Here is a 19,994-nt window from a genome sequence, read left to right on the forward strand (position 1 = left end):
ATTGAACATGCATGGATACCAGGATGCACCGCGAGCGGTACTCTCAGTTGGCGCGTCACTTCAGTACCGGCTCCAGTGACCTATCGTGCCCGCTCTGCATAGGAGATGTTTTGGGGTGGACGGGGGTGTTGGGTGAATAAGCCGCGGCGGCCTGCTGGGCTCGACCGGCTCGTGTATGGGCGCGAGCTGGATGCGTCGGGTGCGCCGGGTCCGCGTGGTAGGCGTGCGTGTAGGTGTGCGTGTGGTGCGTGGGCGTGTCGATGCAGGTGAACACCGCATGGGTGTGTGCGCGGGATAGCCGTTGGCGATCGGGGGACGCGGCGAGCACGCTGGTTCGTTGAGGGCTCGGCGCGGGGAGCGCGCGGGAGCGCGTCGTGCGCGCGCACCAAGCGGGCCGGACCAGGTGGCGTAGTGGGCAGGTGCGTGCGGGTCGTGGCCCGGCATTGCCCGGGTATAAGAGTTGCGGTGGCGATCGTTGTAACGGCGTGATGTGTGGGTTTGAGTTCGTGCTCAAGGAAGGCGTTCGTGCGCCAGAAAACATCGCCGTGTCCCTGTTCTTCCTCCTCTTTCTTCCTCTTCTTCGTTGGTTCGTGCCACGGCATCAGAGAGAGAGCTCAGTGAGAGAGAGAGGAGAGCTAGGGCTAGGGTTTTGCGCCAACAGGGGGTGTGAGACGCATGCGTGGGAAAAGTTCGGAGCTCGCAAAGCTGCCCATGGTTTGTAAAATTTCGAACTACCAAACGTGTCTGCAGACTGATGGGGTACCGTGTTAGAGCAAAGTATATCCGGACAATTCGCTCCAGTCATTTATGGGCGATTTGAAGAGTCCGTGAAGATGCCCTTAATCTGCACAACGACCGATGGCATCATGGAGCGGTTAGTGGCGGCCTCGGTGATCATATCAACGGCAATTGCACAATCAATTTCCAGTAGAAAAGCCTCCGAGCGCCATTCAGATGTCAACGACACTCCCTCCATGGCTCCATTCATGTACATGCAGCTACCTCTTTCTTCAACGCGCTGGAGCAGGTTGTGACGAATCGAGCCGGACTCCGCGTAGATTTTCTTTAGGGGAATCTGGATAGTTTGCTATAGTCGCGCGTAATACACTAGATTAGAATTAGCGGAGGATCACGCAAGGTTCCATGAATATAAATTGATCTCGTACACGTCGATTGGTCTCATAGATATACTTCCTACATATGGTAACTGTACCTAAAGTTCTCTAAACCATGATATGACTACTGACCAGAAGATAAAGCAAAAAGAAAAGAACAATGTAAAAAGAATATTGTGGCACCACCTTCAATCTTGGAACAAGCTTAGAGCAACTCTTAACAGATCGGCTATATTCGCCCGACCACTGTAATAACTGCCGATATAAGGGATGCGGACAATTTTCCGTCCCGCGCACATCCTCTATATTCAGACATCTGCTTTTTTTAGCAGGATCCTATAAATTTCGGCCCACGTCAGCCATATCAACAGTTTTCACCCCTTCTTTTGCCGGTTCCTCTATTCCATCTGCTCATGGCGCGAAGGCATTTTCAGCTCGCGACCGCTTGCCCACCCCGCGCCATCAACTTGCCCCCCCCCCCCCCCCCCCCGCCGCACCTTATCCACCAATTTTGGAGGCCGGAGGTGCCCATTTTGGAGGCCGGCGCCATGGATCTGCCTTGGAGCTTGCCACACGACCTCCTAGCGCGCCGATCCGGTTGGTCCGGCCGCTAGTAAGCCGCGGAATCGGCCGAGGTTCGTCCGATGATTCCAAAATAGAGGAGATGATTTTGGAGGACGATGTCGACCAACCAGTGTCGTTGCATCTCGCCCGAAGAGAAAGTGCTGCAGATCAATGGTTGGCCGGCTTTGCATTCCACGCAACCGGTCTCTCGGCCACAACATGCTCATGAAGGACTACTTCGCCAAGGTGCCAACATATCCAGCTCATCTTTTTCGTAGGCGATATCGAATGTGTAGGTCTCTTTTTGTTCACGCCATTGAAGCTTGCGAGCAAAATTTCCATTTCTTCACTCGCCGGAGGAATGCCGCCGGTTTGCTTGGGGTTTAGTTCACACCAAAAAATATTGGCGGCAATCAGAGTGATTGCATGTGGCATTCCGGCCGATTATACCGATGAGTATCCTCACATTGGAGAAGATACCATGCTTACATGCGTGCAGATGTTTGCGAAGACATTGATCTGGATTTTTCGTCCGGAGTATCTTCGAGGTCCAAATTAGGAGGGCACAAAGAAGTTGATGGCGATGAATGAAGCAAGAAAATGGCCGCGCATGCTTGGAAGTGTGGATTTCATGCATTGGAGGTGGAAGAACTGCTTTGTGGCTTGGGAGGGGCAATACACGGCCAAAAATATTAACCCACTATTGTGCTCGGAGTTGTGGTTTCACATGACTTGTGTATTTCGCATTGCTTCTTTGGATTTCCGGGAGTCTCAATGATATCAACCGTGTTGCAGCAATTTCATATTTTTGCTTAGCTTGCTAGTGGAAAAGCTGCGGCTTGCAACTGCACCGTCAATGGACATGACTATACCATGCAACGAAAAAAATAGCGCGCTACAAAATATAGCGAGGCCCTTCTCCAAATGCTACACAAGTTATAGCGTGCTATATTTTAAAATAGCGTTTGCAAAAAATTTCAAATATATCTAGAAATAAAGTATTTAAGCAACTAAATTTTTGCTAGGAGCAAGCAATATATGCATAAGGGCCAAATCTAGGACATAAAAATTGTAAGTCTCAAACCGTTTCAAGGTAAAAAGAGTGAGAAAGGTAGTGGTCGTGGGTTGGTTTTGGCCTGCTGGGCCTGCTGGGCTGTGGTTGTTTAAATTTTGCATGGTCTGCACGTTAAAACGTGTAACGCTACAACGTTATAGCGTGTGTAGCGCGCTAATTACGCAATTAGCGCCGTAGCGGCCGATTTTGCCAAAACGTAACGTCTTCCTTCCGAATATGCTATAACCGCGCTATAACGGCGAAATAGCGTGCTATTTTTTTGTTGATACCATGTGGTATTATCTTGCCTACAGTATTTATTCTCCATGGTCAATATTTGTCAAGACCATAAGTGACCCCAAAACCAAGAAGCGCATTTTTTTTGCCCAAGCACAAGAAGCATGCCGAAAGGATATCAAGAGAGCATTTGTTGTGTTGCAAGCTCGGTTTGCCATTGTTCGGGTTCCTGCTCACTACTGGGATAAGAAATCCCTCAGAAAAATCTTGTTTGCATGTGTAATTCTACACAACGTGATCCTTAGATGAGAAGATTTAAACTTAGAGTTTTACTATGATAATGTTGGTTGGGATGTGAAGCCTCCCAGGACCCAGATGAGATTGATGCATTTCTTGAGACCTATCCGAAGATTGAGAACAGTGCGACGCACTACTAGCTACGTGATGATCTTGTTGAACATTAGTGACAATTGTATGGGAGACAGACTCCCATTTTATTTTAATAAATTTTATATGTATTCATGTGTGATTTGAACAATTATTTGCCTTCCGAACCATTTGTTGTCGTATTAATTATTTGAGTTTAAACATTTTTTTAAATGGAGATGATTGTTGTATTGTGATCTGCCTTCTGGACCATTTATAAGTTTGATTTATATTGTGATTCTATTAAGTTTATATTCTTAAAAATCATGAACTAGCAAAGCCCTAGATTTTTTACGGTACCGTGTGGCTTCCAGCGCGGAACAGATCCTGCCAAATTTTGCGGGGCAAGTTTACAGGATCCGTTCCGCCTAAGGCCTCGCTGTACCGCAATTTTTTTACGGGCGGCTCTTATATCAAATTTGTGGGACGAGAAAATAGTGGATATGTTCGAGTTGCTCTTAGGAGGGCGCCATTACACATATACTCATGCTTGGTCCTTCGATGGTGCTGCTGGCAGAGATTCAGGAGCAGGATCATCTTCGTGCTTCCATGGCATAGGCCCCCATCCACAAAAGATAAGATGAAGTAGCCTATGTAATTTGAGGTTAAACCCATCATCTTCAATCTAGTTTCATACTCACATTTATGATTCTGAAATTTACAGAGTTGCACTTGGAGGTTTTCGTTTTACATTGTTTTTCTTTGCATACATATAAAGATTGCAGCAAGGCTCCATTAAAAAAACATGGTTTTTCCATTCAACAGATCCTCTTCGTGATTAAATGAAATAAAAGTTTTGTGGATTTTAAACAATTTAGGATGTTCATCTTACACTTTGCATTCCAATAATTTCCATGTTACCGCTTAATTCTCATTGGCTAAATGGTTCAGGGAATGTTTCCATAAAAAGGTATCATCTGATTGCTAAAACATATATGGCTCTATCATTATTTTTCATTATGCCATGTTTTGATTTTCCTTTTATGTAATTTATATGCAATTTCACTTCCATATCTCCTAGGGAAAGGAAAAATGTTGAGTAATTTCTTTTTATTTCTGTTCAACAATTACCGTCTTCATAGGTACAACTTGTCTCCATTAATCCAATAAAATCTTCGATTTTAATGAACTCATATGTCGACTATAAGTACATGCATGACCAAGTATCTAGATAAGAATTCTCAAGAGTGCATCTGAGTCAGAATCATTTAGCCAATACTTGATATCATTCAAATACGTAATGCACCATTTCCCCATCACAACTTTCATAACAAGTACTATATGTTTTTGCGGTGCATCATGTAGTTAACCTGTATGTTCTTGATGTATATTAGATTTATGTTTTAGGTGCCCCACAAAAAAGGCTTATGTTTCAGGTGTAAAGACGGTGATGCATTTGCAGCCAAGGTGGCTGATACATAAATAATTTTAGTTCTTCAAGATGCATCTTACACTTGCGATTCTATAAATGTACATTAATGTCATTATCATGTATAGTCCAGTATGAGTAATTCACTTTGGCTCATAGATGTATATGCACCCATTGTCTAAATACACATTTTAAAAAGTAAAAAAAATCGAGAAGAACTCCCCCGTGTAAATCCAGACATTATATGTGTGTGCACCAAGTTTCGATGAAAAAGGACATTTTTTGTGGCTTGTGTAAAAAAGACAATTTTTTATGCTTGATTACAGCTATTCACGAGGCACTTTTTTTATCGTTTTAATACATGCCACAAATAATGTCCTTTTTCGCCGAAATTTTGTGTGCAAACATAGGATGTCCGGATGTACACGCGGGATTTTTCTCTTTTCTGATCTGAAAATATACACGCAGATCACAACATGTTTTTATTTTTATTTTTGCACTTCATGTTGGGCAAAGCAGCAGCGAACCTGCTCTTCCTGGAGAGGCTCATCGCCATGATGTTCCCGTAAGCAGTCAAAGAAGAGGAGTAGAAGACCAAAAGGAACAATCACCATCCAAATCAACAACCCAGTTCTCCACCAGCATAGCTAGCTTGAGACCGAATTGACAATGACTGGTGCTAGCTAAGAGCATCTCCAATACATGATGTATATTTTGGTGCTCCAAACTGGTGATGTAAAAATTTACATACCAAAAAGTGCTTTTTACATCATCGAAAAAGACTCAACTACAACAGATGGTTCAGAACGGAGATGTAAAAGAGCAACCCAACAGATGGTCCAAAACGAAGATGTCAAATTCTGAAAACGACCAACTACTACTTCATCTCAACATAGTTCAAACATCAAATTCAAACATAGTTCAAACATAGATGACACAAAATTAAACTAGCAAAACTACTTGTCGTGCGAGGGCATCCAGTACGAATCTTCGGAGTTATCCGAGAGCCCCCAGAACTCCTCGTCCTCCTCCGACGATGACTCAATGGGGATCACCATCGAGGGGCCGGCCTCGTCCTCCTTCTTCCTCTTCTCCTCGGCATCACGCTTCCAGTAGAACTCCTACTCGGCCTGGACGTACTCAGGATGCTCCCACGCAAACTGAGCCATCGCCGCCTCGTCGCTCTCGCCGGGAGTGACGACAACCGCCGGTCTCTTCTTCTTCATCATCTTGTTCTTCGGGGGCGGGCGGAAGCCGGAGCGGAAGCGGGCGGGTCCGGGGTGGGGCTGAGGTGGACGGGCCGGGGCAGGGCGGAGGCGGCCGGAGCGGAGGTGGACGGGGCCGGGGCGGCGCGGTGTGGCGACGGCCCAGGCGGGGTGGAATCGGCAGCGGGGGTAGGGGCTAGGCTGGATCTACGGCGGGGCGGCGTCGAGGAGCTGCGGTGGGGCAGCGGCCGAGCGGGGAGCTGCGGCGGGGTGGTGGCGGGCGGGAGGGAGAAGGGGGGAAATGAACTGGAGGGCGCTCGGACGTTGGCGTGCGGCCGCGGTTTGCACCGCGAGGTGTTGTTGAAGGAAATATGCCCTAGAGGCAATAATAAAGTTATTATTTATTTCCTTATATCATGATAAATGTTTATTATTCATGCTAGAATTGTATTAACCGGAAACGTAATACATGTGTGAATAGATAGACAAACAGAGTGTCACTAGTATGCCTCTACTTGACTAGCTCGTTAATCGAAGATGGTTATTTTTCCTAACCATAGACATGAGTTGTCATTTGATTAACGGGATCACATCATTAGGAGAATGATGTGATTGACTTGACCCATTCCGTTAGCTTAGCACTTGATCGTTTAGTATGTTGCTATTGCTTTCTTCATGACTTATACATGTTCCTATGACTATGAGATTATGCAACTCCCGTTTACCAGAGGAACACTTTGTGTTCTACCAAACGTCACAACGTAACTGGGTGATTATAAAGGTGCTCTACAGGTGTCTCCAAAGGTACTTGTTGGGTTGGCGTATTTCGAGATTAGGATTTGTCACTCCGATTGTCGGAGAGGTATCTCTAGGCCCACTCGGTCATGCACATCACTTAAGCCTTGCAAGCATTGCAACTAATGAGTTAGTTGCGGGATGATGTATTACGGAACGAGTAAAGAGACTTGCCGGTAACGAGATTGAACTAGGTATTGAGATACCGACGATCGAATCTCGGGCAAGTAACATACCGATGACAAAGGGAACAACGTATGTTGTTATCTGGTCTGACCGATAAAGATGTTCGTAGAATATGTGGGAGCCAATATGAGCATCCAGGTTCCGCTATTGGTTATTGACCGGAGACGTGTCTCGGTCATGTCTACATAGTTCTCGAACCCGTAGGGTCCGCACGCTTAAAGGTTCGATGACAGTTATATTATGAGTTTATATGTTTTGATGTACCGAAGGTTGTTCGGAGTCCCGGATGTGATCACGGACATGACGAGGAGTCTCGAAATGGTCGAGACATGAAGATTGATATATTGGAAGCCCATGATTGGATATCGAAAGTGTTCCGGGTGAAATCGGGATTTTACCGGAGTACCGGGAGGTTACCGGAACCCCCCGGGGGCTTAATGGGCCATAGTGGGCCTTAGTGGAAGAGAGGAGAGGCGGCCAGGGCAAGTCCGCGCGCCCCTGCCTTCTTGTCCGAATAGGACAAGGAGAGGGGGCGGCGCCCCCCCCCCTTTCCTTCCTCTCTCCCTCCTCTTTCCCCCTCCACTCCTAGTCCAACAAGGAAAAAGAAGGGAGTCCTACTCCCGGTGGGAGTAGGACTCCTCTTGGCGCGCCCCTCCTGGCCGGCCGCACCTCTCCCCCTTGCTCCTTTATATACGTGGGCAGGGGGGCACCCATAGACACAACAATTGATCGTTTGATCTTTTAGCCGTGTGCGGTGCCCCCCTCCACCATAGTCCACCTCGATAATACTGTAGTGGTGCTTAGGCGAAGCCCTGCATCGGTAGAACATCATCATCGTCACCACGCCGTCGTGCTGACGAAACTCTCCCTCAACACTCTGCTGGATCGGAGTTCGAGGGACGTCATCGGGCTGAACGTGTGCTGAACTCGGAGGTGCCATGCGTTCGGTACTTGATCGGTCTGATCGTGAAGACGTACGACTACATCAAACACGTTGTGCTAACGCTTCCGCTTTCGGTCTACGAGGGTACGTAGACAACACTCTCCCCTCTCATTGCTATGCATCACCATGATCTTGCGTGTGCGTAGGAATTTTTTTGAAATTACTACGTTCCCCAACAGTGGCATCCGAGCCTGGTTTTATGCGTTGATGTTATATGCACGAGTAGAACACAAGTGAGTAGTGGGCGATATAAGTCATACTGCTTAGCAGCATGTCATACTTTGGTTCGGCGGTATTGTTGGATGAAGCGGCCCGGACCGACATTACGCGTACGCTTACGCGAGACTGGTTTTACCGCCGTGCTATGCACACAGGTGACTAGCAGGTGTCAGTTTCTCCAAATTTAGTTGAACCAAGTGTGGCTACGCCCTGTCCTTGAGAAGGTTAAAACATCACTAACTTGACGAACCATCGTTGTGGTTTTAATGCATAGGTAAGAACGGTTCTTGCTCAGCCCGTAGCAGCCACGTAAAACTTGCAACAACAAAGTAGAGGACGTCTAACTTGTTTTTGCAGGGCATGTTGTCATGTGATATGGTCAAGACGTGATGAGATATATGTTGTTGTATGAGATGATCATGTTTTGTTGAAGTTATCGGCAACTGGCAAAAAATTTATGGTTGTCTCTTTATTGCATAAGATGCAAGCGCCAAATAATTGCTTTACTTTATCACTATGCGATAGCAATAGTTGCAAGAGCAATAGTTGGCGAGACGACCATGTCACGACACATTGATATAGATCAAGATGATGGAGATCATGGTGTCATGCTGGTGACGATGGAGACCATGACGATGCTTTGGAGATGGAGATCAAAGGCACAAGATAATGATGGCCATATCATGTCACATATTATGATTGCATGTGATGTTTATCTTTTATACATCTTATCTTGCTTTGATTGACGGTAGCATTATAAGATGATCTCTCACTAAATTATCAAGGTATAAGTGTTCTCCCTGAGTATGCACCGTTGCGAAAGTTCTTCGTGCTGAGACACCACGTGATCATCGGGTGTGATAGGCTCTACGTTCAAATACAACGAGTGCAAAACAGTTGCACACGCGGAATACTCAGGTTAAACTTGACGAGCCTAGCATATAACAGATATGGCCTCGGAACACTGAGACCGAAAGGTCGAGCGTGAATCATATAGTAGATATGATCAACATAGTGATGTTCACCATGGAAACTACTCCATCTCACGTGATGATCGGACATGGTTTAGTTGATATGGATCACGTGATCACTTAGAAGATTAGAGGGATGTCTATCTAAGTGGGAGTTCTTAAGTAATATTATTAATTGAACTTAAATTTATCATGAACTTAGTCCTGATAGTATTTTGCAAATTATGTTGTAGATCAATAGCTCGCGTTGTTGCTTCCCTATGTTTATTTTGCTATGTTCCTAGAGAAAAATTATGTTGAAAGATGTTAGTAGCAATGATGCGGATTGGATCCGTGATCTGAGGATTATCCTCATTACCGCACAGAAGAATTATGTCCTTGATGCACTGCTAGGTGACAGACCTATTGCAGGAGCAGATGCAGACGTTATGAACGTTTTGACAAAAGCTCGGTATGATGACTACTTGATAGTTTAGTGCACCATGCCACGGCTTAGAACCAAGACTTCAAAAATGTTTTGAACGCCACGGAGCATATAAGATGTTCCAAGAGTTGAAATTGGTATTTCATACTCGTGCCCATGTCGAGAGGTATGAGACCTCTGATAGTACTTTGCCAATAAGATGGAGGAGAATAGCTCAACCAGTGAGCATGTGCTCAGATTGTCTGAGTACTACAATTACTTGAATCAAGTGGTAGTTAATCTTCCAGATAAGATAGTAATTGACAAAGTTCTCTAGTCACTATCACCAAGTTACTAGAACTTCGTGATGAACTATAGTATGCAAGGGATGACGAAAACAATTCCCAAGCTCTTCGCAATGCTAAATCGGCGAAGGTAGAAATCAAGAAAAACATCAAGTGTTGATGGTTGACAAGACCACTAGTTTCAAGAAAATGGGCAAAGGGAAGAAGGGGAACTTCAAGAAGAATGGCAAGCACGTTGCTGCTCAAGTGAAGAAGCCCAAGTCTGGACCTAAGCCTGAGACTAAGTGCTTATGCTGCAAAGGAACTGGTCACTGGAAGCGGAACTACCCCAAGTATTTGGCAGATAAGAAGGATGGCAAAGTGAACAAAGGTATATTTGATATACAGATTATTGATGTGTATTTTACTAGTGTTCGTAGCAACCCTTCGGTATTTGATACTGGTTCAGTTGCTAAGAGTAGTAACTCGAAACGGGAGTTGCAGAATGAACAAAAACTAGTTAAGGGTGAAGTGACGATGTGTGTTGGAAGTAGTTCCAAGATTGATATGATCATCATCGTACACTCCCTACACTTTCGGGATTAGTGTGGAACCTAAATAAGTGTTATTTGGTGTTTGCGTTGAGCATGAATATGATTTGATCATGTTTATTTCAATACGGTTATTAATTTAACTTAGAGAATAATTATTGTTCTGTTTACATGAATAAAACCTTCTATGGTCATACACCCAATGAAAATGGTTTGTTGGATCTCGATCGTAGTGATACACATATTCATAATATTGAAGCCAAAAGATGCAAAGTTAATAATGATAGTGCAACTTATTTGTGGCACTGCCGTTTAGGTCATATTGGTGTAAAGCGCATGAAGAAACTCCATGCTGATGGGATTTTGGAATCACTTGATTATGAATCACTTGATGCTTGTGAACCATGCCTCTTGGGCAAGATGACTAAAACGCCGTTCTCCGGAACAATGGAGCAAGCAACAGATTTGTTGGAAATCATACATACTGATGTATGTGGTCCGATGAATATTGAGGCTCGCGGCAGGTATCGTTATTTTCAGACCTTCATAGATGATTTGAGCAGATATGGGTATATCTACTTGATGAAACATAAAGTCTGAAACATTTGAAAAGTTTATATAATTTCAGAGTGAAGTAGAAAATCATCGTAACAAGAAAATAAAGTTTCTACGATCTGATCGTGGAGGAGAATATTTGAGTTACGAGTTTGGTTTTCATTTGAAACAATGTGGAATAGTTTCGCAACTCACGCCACCTGGAACACCATAGCGTAATGGTGTGTCCGGACGTCATAACCGTACTTTATTACATATGGTACGATCTATGATGTTTCTTACCAATCTACCACTATCGTTTTGGGGTTATGCATTAGAGACAACTGCATTCACGTTAAAAAGGGCACCTTCTAAATCCGTTGAGATGACACCTTATGAACTGTGGTTTGGCAAGAAACCAAAGTTGTCGTTTCTTAAAGTTTGGGGTTGCGGTGCTTATAAGAAAAAGTTTCATCCTGATAAGCTCAAACCCAAATCGAAGAAATGTGTCTTCATAGGATACCCAAAGGAGACAGTTGGGTACACCTTCTATCACAGATCCGAAGGCAAGACATTCATTGCTAAGAATGGATCCTTTCTAGAGAAGGAGTTTCTCTCGAAAGAAGTGAGTGGGAGGAAAGTAGAACTTGATGAGGTAAGTGTACCTGCTCCCTTATTGGAAAATAGTTCATCACAGAAATCTGTTCCTGTGACTACTATACCAATTAGTGAGGAAGCTAATGATGATGATCATGTAACTTCAGATCAAGTTACTACCGAACCTCGTAGGTAAACTAGAGTGAGATCAGCACCAGAGTGGTACGGTAATCCTGTTCTGGAGGTCATGTTCCTTGACCATGACGAACCTACGAACTATGAGGAAGCGATGATGATCCAGATTCCGCGAAATGGCTTGAGGCCATGAAATCTGAGATGAGATCCATGTATGAGAACAAAGTATGGACTTTGATTGACTTGCCCAATGATCGGCGAGCCATTGAGATTAAATGGATCTTCAAGAGGAAGACGGACGCTGATAGTAGTGTTACTATCTACAAAGCTAGAATTGTCGCAAAAGGTTTTCGACAATTCAAGGTGTTGACTATGATGAGAGTTTCTCACTCGTATCTATGCTTAAGTCTGTCCGAATCATGTTAGCAATTGCCGCATTTTATGAAATCTGGCAAATGGATAACAAAAACTGCAATCCTTAAATGGATTTATTAAAGAAGAGTTGTATATGATGCAACCAGAAGGTTTTGTCAATCCTAAAGGTGCTAACAAAATATGCAAGCTCCGGCGATCCATCTATGGACTGGTGTAAGCATCTCGGAGTTGGAATATACGCTTTGATAAGTTGATCAAAGCATATAGTTTTATACAGACTTGCGGTGAAGCCTGTATTTACAAGAAAGTGAGTGGGAGCACTACAGCATTTCTGATAAGTATATGTGAATGACATATTGTTGATCGGAAATAATGTAGAATTATTCTGCAAAGCATAAAGGAGTGTTTGAAAGGAGTTTTTCAAAGAAGGACCTCGGTGAAGCTGCTTACATATTGAGCATCAAGATCTATAGAGATAGATCAAGACGCTTGATAAGTTTTTTCAATGAATACATACCTTGACAAGATTTTGAAGTAGTTCAAAATGGAAGAGTCAAAGAAAGAGTTTATTGTCTGTGTTACAAGGTGTGAAATTGAGTAAGACTCAAAGCCCGACCACGGCAGAAGATAGAAAGAGAATGAAAGTCGTTCCCTAAGCCACAGCCATAGGTTCTATAAAGTATGCCATGCTGTGTACCAAATCTATTGCATACCCTACCACTGAGTTTGGCAAGGGAGTACAATAGTGATCTAGGAGTAGAACACTGGACAGCGGTCAAAATTATCCTTAGTGGAATAAGGATATGTTTCTTGATTATGGAAGTGAAAAAAGGTTCGTCGTAAAGGGTTACGTCGATGCAAGTTTTGACCCTAATCTAGATGACTCTAAGTCTCGGACTAGATACATATTGAAAGTGGGAGCAATTAGCTAGAGTGGCTCCGTGCAGAGCATTGTAGATATAGAAATTTGCAAAATACTTACGGATCTGAATGTGACAGACACGTTGACTAAAATTATCTCACAAGCAAAACATGATCACACCTTAGTACTCTTTGGGTGCTAATCACATAGCGATGTGAACTAGATTATTGACTCTAGTAAACCCTTTGGGTGTTGATCACATGTCGATGTGAACTATGGGTGTTAACCACATAAAGATGTGAACTATTGATGTTAAATCACATGGCGAAGTGAACTAGATTATTGACTCTAGTGCAAGTGGGAGACTGAAGGAAATATGCCCTAGAGGCAATAAAAAAGTTATTATTTATTTCCTTATATCATGATAAATGTTTATTATTCATGCTAGAATTGTATTAACCGGAAACATAATACATGTGTGAATACATAGACAAACAGAGTGTCACTAGTATGCCTCTACTTGACTAGCTCGTTAATCGAAGATGGTTATGTTTCCTAACAATAGACATGAGTTGTCATTTGATTAACGGGATCACATCATTAGGAGAATGATGTGATTGACTTGACCGATTCCGTTAGCTTAGCACTTGATCATTTAGTATGTTGCTATTGCTTTCTTCATGACTTATACATGTTCCTATGACTATGAGATTATGCAACTCCCGTTTACCGGAGGAACACTTTGTGTGCTACCAAACGTCACAACGTAACTGGGTGATTATAAAGGTGTTCTACAGGTGTCTCCGAAGGTACTTGTTGGGTTGGCGTATTTCGAGATTAGGATTTGTCACTCCGATTGTCGGAGAGGTATCTCTGGGCCCACTCGGTAATGCACATCACTTAAGCCTTGCAAGCATTGCAACTAATGAGTTAGTTGCAGGATGATGTATTACGGAACGAGTAAAGAGACTTGCCGGTAACGAGATTGAACTAGGTATTGAGATACCGACGATCGAATCTCGGGCCAGTAACATACCGATGACAAAGGGAACAACGTATGTTGTTATGCGGTCTGACCGATAAAGATCTTCGTAGAATATGTGGGAGCCAATATGAGCATCCAAGTTCCGCTATTGGTTATTGACCGGAGACGTGTCTCGGTCATGTCTACATAGTTCTCGAACCCATAGGGTCCGCACGCTTAAAGTTTTGATGACAGTTATATTATGAGTTTATATGTTTTGATGTACCGAAGGTTGTTCAGAGTCCCGGATGTGATCACGGACAAGACGAGGAGTCTCAAAATGGTCGAGACATGAAGATTGATATATTGAAAGCCTATGTTTGGATATCGGAAGTGTTCCGGGTGAAATCGGGATTTTACTGAAGTACCGGGAGGTTACCGGAACCCCGGGGGCTTAATGGGCCATAGTGGGCCTTAGTGGAAGAGAGGAGAGGCGGCCAGGGCAAGGCCGCGCGCCCCTGCCCCCTAGTCCGAATAGGACAAGGAGAGGGGGGCGGCGCCCCCCCCCCCCCCTTTCCTTCCTCTCTCCCTCCTCTTTCCCCCTCCCACTACTAGAAAAAAGGCGATTAGTGGCGCACCACATATTGCTATTAATGGCGCACTATGGGTGCGTCACTATTAACACGCCATTAGTAATTGTTAGTAATGGCGCACCTTTGATGCGCCATTGGTAATCCGAATACCAGTGGCGCACTGCATGGTGCGCCACTACTAACCCTTAGGTGCTCCTCTGGTATTCCCTCCAGGTGCGCCACTAATAGCCTTATAGGTGCGCCACTAGTAATAAAGGAAGGTGCGCCACTAATAAGGGCTTAAATGCACCACTAGTAATGTATTTGAAAAACAAAAAAAAATCCAAATTTACAGAAAACAACCTATAAGGAAAAATAATTTAAAAACAAAAAATGAAATAGAATCATAATTTTTATTATAGTAAGAATATTACAATGTCTTTACAAGTATCCGATAAAAGGAAAATTGCAAGGAAATAAAAGAAAATCCTAAAACTACTCTTCTAGTAATCTTTTCTTCTTTTTCTTCACTTTATCCCTGCAAAATGTAACAAAATAAACAGAAAGACAAACAAACTATTTATAACATGTTAATACTGTCATTTTTTATGCAGAACTAGATATGAGCATATATTTCCAGAATTACATGGTGTGAATATTGTATGAGTAAGATTATAATGGAAAGTAATCTTGATAGGAGCCCACTTTCGACGAGTATTTAGCTGGCAGAGCTAAATAATCAGGGCATTTACCTTTTGATAATATTATTATACTATACTACCAGTATACTACTCCACTTGGATTTTTTTAGATGAGCAGATCTGAGATAGACATCTGTTCAAGTGGCTATACGTAGGCTTGAAGAATTCTCATCGGTTCAAGTGGCTACAGGTAGTCGCATAGCTACAATATAGACTACTAGTACTATTTGAAAAGAAAACAAGAGCAAATCTGAACGTACTAGTCAGATCCGATCACATTGAGCTAGAAAGAAAATTCATCAGGAAACATATGGCCGGCGACTTACTTCCAGACGTTGAGGATCTCGTTGTGCCCGGCGAAGACGCTGCGGAGCGCATCGCGGACGGACTGCCCACAGCGATAGCTGCCGCAGATGAACTCGTTGTCCTGCAGGTAGTCCAGCAGCCAGGAATTAAAGATAGGAGGGCTAGAACTGAAAGAACTAACATCTTAGAAAGCAACAGGAGATAATTCATATATGCAAAATACATATGAAGTGGTCTTCACCAAATTTGTTGAAACATGAACGAAATGTTTTAGCAGTACCAATGATACATGTCAAATTAATTGTTCCTGTCATGACAATGTAAAAGTAGTACTTGCATGCCAATGAAGACTTGCTAGTGTCAGATTCTATGAGGTTCAGGACATGTGTAATTGTGCTAAGTTCACTTGTAATGCCATTATTCATGATCCGAACTTTATCCTCCACAAAATAAAATAACAGTTGATCCATGCGAATGATACTTAATTTTGAAGCTACTGTTAATTTATAAACTGAATATAAAGTGAGTTTATAAATTCAGAAACAGAAAATTCAGTTAGGCTACTGTTAACTGAATTTTGGAGTGTATACTTAACAAAGGCTTCATTTGAATGTACAGTCAAATTAAAAAAAATGTGTTCATGGGGCAGCAGCACTAAGAACTGAAAGAAAAAGGTGCAGAAAAAAGCTACTGAAAAACAATATCAGAAGTAGTGCAGACGTTGTTGAGGCGCTGACTGAACCATTGATAGTACTACCATTCTTCTTTTTTGCGTCCATTAGCGTGACAGTGAGGTTACAACCTTTAATTAACAGTGCAGTATGTGTATATAAACTATAAAAAATAACTACACTGCCTGGTTTTCATCCAAATAAGAAAACAGAGCACAGACGATTTTTTTCACATATTCACATCATTGATACATGATGACATTTGATCGAGTGATGCAGTGGTGGAAGAATAGAGTAATTGTTGTCCATCAGCTCATAAATGATTAATTATTACCTGCTTGAGGATAGGGGTGGCACACTTTTCTCTTAGAGCGAAAGCATCAGAGTAGGTTATTACCTGCTTGAAATACGCCCCAAATCCATACCTGAGATAACAAAAATACATGAGAAAAGCATTCTGGATCTCTCCGATTTGCACAACATACAGGATGTGCGACATCTGAACTTACGACAGGAGGGAGCCACCTATCAATCTTGGGGCTTCCTCGCTCGCCATGGCCGGGCACCATCATCCTCTGCTGCTTCACCATCATCCTCTCCTCCAACGATACCTGCGCAGGACTCGTACAGAGATATTTTTTAACGCATCATACACAGATATAAATCATCTGATTCAAAAGCAAGCTGCATCTAGTTCATCAAATGTTAGATGTACAGAATTTGATCGTACACTGCAATGCAAACCATTCAACCACGAAGTAGCTAGAGCTAGTGATTTCAATTCTCTACCATGATGCATGCATGTATGCGTGCAACAAACCGCCAGACTAATTAAGCATTGAGGTAGGCTACATAATCCAATCCGGCAAGCTCGTAATCATATCCATACTAGGTAGCCGCTACGTAGTTAAGTCTGGACAGAGTCAGAGACTGGGATGAACACGTACATGGGAAGGAGCAGGAGACGCAGGGCCTTATCTGCCCAACATCCGACCAGATCGGTGGTGTTTAAGGCCGCCTTAGAGCTCCAGTGGTACCTCCCCTGCAGGCAAACAGAGCAATAGGCAAAAATCAGCTGTGCAGATCGATTCAGAAGCAGGATTAATGTGGGAGAGGCGCAGTACCTTCCGGGATGAGCGCCATGGATGCAGAGGAGGAGGAGGACGGCCGCGCGTCCCCCGTTGCCGAACTTGGTGCATAACAACGCGGAGGCTGCTTCCTCTCCCGGCGCGTGGACGTGGAGAAGAAACCACCCTCCACCGGTGCCATCACCTGCGGCACCTTGGCCATGCCGCCGGATCCGCCGCCGTTCATCGATCATGGGCCAGCTCAACGACGACGAGGATCTGGAAGCCCGGCTATGGCCGTGGCGGCTGGATCTGGGGCCTTGGGGTGGCGGGGAGCTCCTCCTCCTGCAGCTTGGCGGCCTCCACACCCCGGAGCAATGCCCTCGCCGGAGGACGTGGTCACCAGCTCTCCTCTGGATCCGGTGAGGAGGGTTGGGGAAGGAGCTCACCACGGCTCCATGCCCTGGATCTGGTGTGAGGGAGGGGGAAGGGGGCTCGCCGTGGTCAGGAGGGAGAGGAAGAGGCGGGCGGCCAGGGCTTCCCGATCTAGATCGAAGTCGAGGGAGGTGGGTGGGTGTGTCAGGAGGAAGGGGAGGGAAGAGAACGTGACTAGAGGGAGGGGATAAGGGGTGATAGCAATGGCGCACTAGTAGGGGGTGCGCCATACGTATAGATAGCAATGTCGCATCTCTTACTGGTGCGCCATTACTAGTTAAACTTTCCCCTGGTGCGCCACTGCTAAGTCTGGGAAGGGGTGTGGGGCCAGGACAAAACTAGTAATGGCGCACCACACACCAGGTGCGCCATTAGTAATATGGCCACTAATGGCGCACCCATATCTGGTGCGCCACTGATATATAGCAGTGGCACACCACATACATGGTGCGCCATTAATGTCCGTATTAGCTATAGCCGTTTTTGTAGTAGTGTCCACTCCTAGTCCAACAAGGAACAGGGAGGGAGTCCTACTCCCACCGGGAGTAGGACTCCTCCTGGCGCGCCCCTCCTGGCCGGCCGCACCTCTCCCCCTTGCTCCACTAGTAGAAAACAGGGCTTTCGTTCGGGCCTGGCCAGCCCATTAGTCCCGGTTCCGCACGAACCGGGACCCATGGGGTGCATTAATCCTGGTTCGTGAGCCCAGGGGGCCGGCCGGGCCACGTGCGCAACTGGTCCCGGTTCGTCTGGACCTTTTTGTCCCGGTTCAATGCACGAACCGGGACCAATGCGCCTCGCCCCTGGCCCATGACTATTAGTCCCGGTTTGTGCCACAAACCGGGACTAAAGGGTTGGTCCTCGTTGCGGCCAGAGTTTAGTCCGACCTCACCAACCAAAGGGCGCTCACACCGGTTTATAAGCTCGTCCCTCTCTGCCTTGTTGAGCTCCTCTCAAAATGAAAATAGATGCCCCTATACACGGAATTTGACCTAAATTCATAGTGAGTTTCTATGAAATTCATAGAAATTTATTATGAATTTAGATTGAATTTTCTCTATAGGCGCATCTATGCTCTTTTTTTTTTATGTTTGGGTTGGCGATCTTTACAGACTTTTTGTGTGTTGAATATGCACCATTCAAAATTAGTCTCTGCTTTGAATGGTTCATTTTGAACACACAAAAAGTCAGGAGTTCAAATAAATTTTAAAAAATAAAATCCCTTTGTAACAGATGAGTTTTCGTCCGAAACCATGATACTTCGAAACAGATTGTCCATTTTGTTCACGAAGTGCATCCACCTTTTGTCGGGACCCTCTCAACTTTCTTGCACATGCTATGTGGATGAAATGATGATACCATGCCAACTTTCAACCTTTTCAGAGTTCCTTTGAAATGCTTTTCAATTTTATGGTCATATAGCTCAAAATAATTAGTAAATGCATGAAAAATAACAAATGAAGTCAGAAAGGATTGAAAAATGATGATGTGGCTTTGAATGGTGCATTTTGAGCACACAAAAAGTCAGGAGTTCAAATAAGTTTTAAAAAATGAAATCCCTTTGTAACAGATGAGTTTCCGTATGAAATCCTGATACTTTGAAAGAGATTGTCCGTTTTGTACACGAAGTGCATCCATTTTTTGCCGGGACCCTCTCAACTTTCTTGCACATGCTATGTGGATGAAATGATGATACCATGCCAACTTTTAACCTTTTCAGAGTTCCTTTGAAATGCTTTTCAATTTTATGGTCTTATAGCTCAAAATAATTAGTAAATGCATGAAAAATAACAAATGAAGTCAGAAAGAATTGAAAAATGATGATGTGGCTTTGAATGGTGCATTTTGAACACACAAAAAGTCAGGAGTTCAAATAAGTTTTAAAAAATGAAATCCCTTTGTAACAGACGAGTTTCCATATGAAATCCTGATACTTTGAAAGAGATTGTCCGTTTTGTACACGAAGTGCATCCAGTTTTTGCCGGGACCCTCTCAACTTTCTTGCACATGCTATGTGGATGAAATGATGATACCATGCCAACTTTCAACCTTTTCAGAGTTCATTTGAAATGCTTATCAATTTTATGGTCTTATAGCTCAAAATAATTAGTAAATGCATGAAAAATAACAAATGAAGTCAGAAAGGATTGAAAAATGATGATGTGGCTTTGAATGGTGCACTATTGGAATCAGGGATTTTGCCGCCTGCCAGTTCTTTTGCCGTCCGCTAGCAGACGACAAAGAAGGTCTTTGCCATCAGCTACCAAAAAGCAGACGTCAAACAACTGGCAGACGGCAAAGAAGGTCTTTGCCATCTGTCACTTCTTTGCCGTTTGATGGCCGACGACAAAGAGAGAGGTGGCCCCCACTAACGAGCTTGCAGACGGCAAAGAATCTTTGCCGTCAGCTGGCCGACGGCAAAGAGAGAGGTGGCCCCCACTAACGAGCCGATTAGA

The 19,994-nt window shown here is 44.1% G+C and overlaps 1 protein-coding gene across 3 annotated transcripts; it reads right to left on the reverse strand.

Moving 5' to 3' along the window:
* Nucleotides 1–14,755: 14,755 nt before the first annotated feature.
* LOC120976394 (heptahelical transmembrane protein 2-like) lies at nucleotides 14,756–17,729 on the reverse strand. Of its 3 annotated transcripts, none has more exons than XM_040403334.3 (6): nucleotides 17,164–17,729; nucleotides 16,987–17,081; nucleotides 16,565–16,650; nucleotides 16,437–16,464; nucleotides 15,389–15,489; nucleotides 14,756–14,899 (listed from the first exon to the last, which is right to left on the reverse strand). In XM_040403334.3, exons 3-6 carry the CDS (start codon nucleotides 16,630–16,632, stop codon nucleotides 14,857–14,859), a joined length of 240 nt encoding a protein of 79 aa, XP_040259268.1. In that variant the 5' UTR covers nucleotides 16,633–16,650; nucleotides 16,987–17,081; nucleotides 17,164–17,729; the 3' UTR covers nucleotides 14,756–14,856. The 3 variants fall into 3 exon arrangements, with proteins under 3 accessions (XP_040259268.1, XP_040259266.1, XP_040259267.1); XM_040403332.3 differs by having other exon boundaries at nucleotides 16,374–16,464; XM_040403333.3 differs by having other exon boundaries at nucleotides 16,374–16,464; nucleotides 16,549–16,650.
* Between the last annotated feature and the right edge of the window lie 2,265 nt (nucleotides 17,730–19,994).

Source organism: Aegilops tauschii, chromosome 3 (genome assembly GCF_002575655.3).
Source record: "Aegilops tauschii subsp. strangulata cultivar AL8/78 chromosome 3, Aet v6.0, whole genome shotgun sequence".
In the NCBI taxonomy this organism is placed as follows: Eukaryota; Viridiplantae; Streptophyta; class Magnoliopsida; order Poales; family Poaceae; genus Aegilops; species Aegilops tauschii.